Here is a 3,619-nt window from a genome sequence, read left to right on the forward strand (position 1 = left end):
TCATACTTGGTGGTAAGCCTACATCATTTGCCTTCTGAAATATCATAGTCCAAGCTCTCCAGTCCTTCAGAGTGGCAGTGAGGCAGCTGATGACACAGTAGACAGAGCTCTCGGCTTGGAGTCCTTGAGCTTAAAACAGGTCTCAGCTGCTAGACTGAGAAATTCATTTAACTTATGTTTGTCCCAGTTTCCTCAACTGTAGAATGGAGATACTAATGACGTCTGCTTCTGTAAAATGGGGATAATAATAGCACCTACTTCAGAGCGGTTGATGGAGTTCAAATGAGACAATATTTTAAAAGGGCTTATTTCAGGGTCTAGTACATAGAAAGCACTGTGTAAATAATCTTGACCTTCCCCCTTTACAATGCTGTCTGCTAAATCGTGTGTGATCTTGACTGTGGCTCCTCAGGACTTGACTTGGTTCTTTCTAGTTGCTTGCAGTATTTCTTCTTTGACCTGGAAGTTCTAGATTTTGGCAGTAATGTTCCTGGGCACTTTCCTTCAGGGTTTTGTTTTGTTTTTCAGGAGGTGACCAGTGAATTCTTCCTATTTCCACTTTGCCTTCTGGTCCTAAGTGATCTGGGCAGTTTTCTTTTAAGATTTCTTGCAATATAATGCCTAGGTTCTTGATTTGATCATGGGTAGTCCCATTCAGGTAGTCCCATGATTGTAAACTTTTTTTCCTCCTTTCTTTGTTTTCCATGTTGTTTTTGCTAGGAGATCCCTTTCATTTTATTCTATTTTTTAGGTCTTTTCACTGATTGACAGAATCCAAGATATAGAACAAGTCTCACATTTTTGAACATTAACATTAACATATGTTGTTTGACTCTGCATAATTGTTACAAGGATTTTGGGTTTTCTTATTTTTTAATAAAGAGAGGAAGGAAAGAAAATAAATTTTGGTAACTGAACTTTTACAAAAGAAGGTACAGGAAAGACCAATATGGATTAAAGAGGCATCTAGGTGGCAGCGGGTAGGGTGCCAGCCTGGAGCGGGGCGGGCTTGAATTCCAATCCAGCCTCTGCTGTCCCTGAGCTGAACCCTTTGCCTCGGTTCCGGGCACGGCGAACCACCGCCATTCTGTGCCAGGGAAGTCCTAAGTGGGGTCCCAAAGAACCGGACGCGACCCAAAGCCCTGCGCGAGGAGGGGCCTCGGAGAAGGTCCACCTCCTTCTCCTGACTTCTTCCCAAGCCCCACGAAGGTCACACGCTTAGTAAGCGGCACAGGGAGGAGCTGGGCGCAGGCCCGGCTGCGGAACCGCGGCGCTGCCCACGGCCCCACGCGGGGCAGCCCAGGGGGATGGCCCCACGTGGCCGAGCCCTGCCGGGTGGGGCCCGGACGGAGGAGCAGGTGCGGACAAGCGGGCAGCCTCCGCTTTATGGGCCGGGGAACCAATGATCCTGGGGATCCGGACGTTTGAAGCAAGTGTTCTTAGGGAACGACGCGGGGCTCCCGGGCCCAGCGACGGCGGGGTGGGGCTCTGGGGCCGGGTCGGAACCGTCCGCCGCGCCACCCAGCGGCCTGCACACGGCGGGCGCTTCGTAAAGGCCGGCGGACGGGCAGCCTCGGCGAGAGAATATGGTGATAACTGTAAAGCAACGAATGAATGCTTCTCACTCTTGTGGTCGTCTTCGTCCCAGAAAGCCACAGAAGGAATTTATACTAATAATTAAAGAAAGGGACGTAGCCGTACCCAGGCGGGGAGAAGGCGGAAGTAGGCCCGGGGCTAGTACCCGGAATTCCCCTGGCTTCCGGGGAGGGGCTTTTGACCTTGAGAGCACTTTCTTCTGGCCGGAAACTTTCCGGCGGCTCGCGGAGGAGGAGGAGGCAGAACTGGAGGAGGAGGGGGACGTGTGGCCTCCCGGTGTCTCCTCTGCCTAGTCAGGCCAAGCTCGCCGGCCCCTCCTGCTGCCCGACGCGGGAATGGTTGAAGCCAGAGTGGGGAGCGGAAGGGAGCTGCGGGGGGGTGAGGAGGGGATCGGGATGGGGGCGGGGGGCGGACGGAGAACCCCAGGAATGGAGAGGCGCGGGCTAGCCAAGGCTGGCGTAGAGGATCGCAGACCCGACCGGGAACCAACGGCTTCCGAGTCTGGTGAGAGGGGCATCGGCCTCCCCCGGAGCGCCTGCCCCCGTGAGCTCCCCCTGTAGTTACCTAGGGGGGCTGGGGGCTGGAGTCGCCCCGCTCTGCCTCCTCCTCCCGCTCCCAGGGTCAGCTCGCTGTGCTTTATTGAACCCGTTCCTGGGCACTTCTAATTCAGCGGTATCAGTAAGTGCCCCCCTCTGGGGCACGGGTGGGGGCGGGCGGAGTGCTGTACCTGAATGCGTTCAGTGTGTGCTGCAGTGTATCTTCATGAGATAGACTATGAATTTATACTGTACGCACACATATATATTATATATATAAAACTAGATTCCATCGGTTCCTTCTTCTGCCTTCCCTTCCCTCTCTTCCCTTCTTCCCTTCTTTGCCCCTCTAAGGAATGTGACCGGGCAGAGAAAGGCTGGGGTGAGGAGGTGGCCAGCCCTGGGAGCCCGACGGAACCCCAGAACACCAGACTGCCGACATGGTGGACTCCGCCAAGGCCTTACGGCTGTTTAAAATCTTGCACAGGACTAGACAGCAAGTCTTCAAAAACGACACCAAAGCCCTGGAAGCAGCAAGAAAAAAGATCAACGAAGAATTCAAAAAGAATAAAAGTGAGACTTCACCGGAGGAAATAGAAAAGCTGATCAAGATAGGTTCTGATGTTGAATTAATTCTCAGGAAATCTGTTATTCAGGGCATTCACACAGATCACAACACTTTGAAGTTAATTCCTAGGAAAGACCTTCTTACAGAAAATACTCCTTACCGTGATGCACCTGCCCAGAAGCCATGAGTCTTCTTGGACAAACAATTTATAGCATGTTAATTTTTAAATTATTTTAAGTGACTGAAAAAAAAAAAAAGTAGAATGTGTATCTTGATTACATTGTACGGGGAAGGGCATCATTGGGAATAGCTAATTGTACAACGGAATATGTCACTATGCATTTTATATTGGAAGCACATCATTTGGAAAAGCTCATTGTGACGTTGAATGTTTCTGGAGAATATTTGATAAGATGGTTCTTTTTCATAGGAAATCGGTCCATGTTTTGTCTTTAAGTTATGCTCTGGTATATTGTGAATTTCAATTTTTGTGATTTTACTGTGTATTAATTGAGAAAATGAAGTGTGTTAACACACTGACTTATTTTCTTTTAAATTCTGGCTTGAATTACATGCTCCTTAAAGTGTTAAATATAATCAGAAATTTTAGTGTTCCAGGACATTTGCTATTTTAATTATTGAAGTCAAAAGGGAAAAAGGAGAAAGGGAACAGCTAGGTGGTACAGTGAAGAGCCCTGTGGCCCCCTGGAGTTAGAAGGACTTGAATTCAAATATGACCTCACACACTTAGCTGTGTGACCTTTAGGCAAGTCACTTAACCCTGAAAATAAAAGGGAAGGGGAAGTTCCTTTGTACACACACTGCACAAACTATAGTCTTTGTATTTTTGTATCTAAATACCAGAGCTATTTTATCCACCCTGGAGTAATTTTATATTTTGTTAAAGAGGCTAAATGGG

The 3,619-nt window shown here is 48.8% G+C and overlaps 1 protein-coding gene across 5 annotated transcripts; it reads left to right on the forward strand.

The window, feature by feature from the left end:
* Positions 1-1,231: 1,231 nt before the first annotated feature.
* Positions 1,232-3,256, forward strand: LOC140497017 (complex III assembly factor LYRM7-like). Of its 5 annotated transcripts, none has more exons than XM_072597486.1 (2): positions 1,232-1,358; positions 2,487-3,256. In XM_072597486.1, exon 2 carries the CDS (start codon positions 2,573-2,575, stop codon positions 2,885-2,887), a length of 315 nt encoding a protein of 104 aa, XP_072453587.1. In that variant the 5' UTR covers positions 1,232-1,358; positions 2,487-2,572; the 3' UTR covers positions 2,888-3,256. The 5 variants fall into 5 exon arrangements, with proteins under 5 accessions (XP_072453587.1, XP_072453588.1, XP_072453586.1 ...); XM_072597487.1 differs by having other exon boundaries at positions 1,322-1,429; XM_072597485.1 differs by lacking the exon at positions 1,232-1,358 and adding an exon at positions 1,767-1,974.
* The last annotated feature ends 363 nt before the right edge of the window (positions 3,257-3,619 follow it).

Source organism: Notamacropus eugenii, chromosome 3 (genome assembly GCF_028372415.1).
Source record: "Notamacropus eugenii isolate mMacEug1 chromosome 3, mMacEug1.pri_v2, whole genome shotgun sequence".
In the NCBI taxonomy this organism is placed as follows: domain Eukaryota; kingdom Metazoa; phylum Chordata; class Mammalia; order Diprotodontia; family Macropodidae; genus Notamacropus; species Notamacropus eugenii.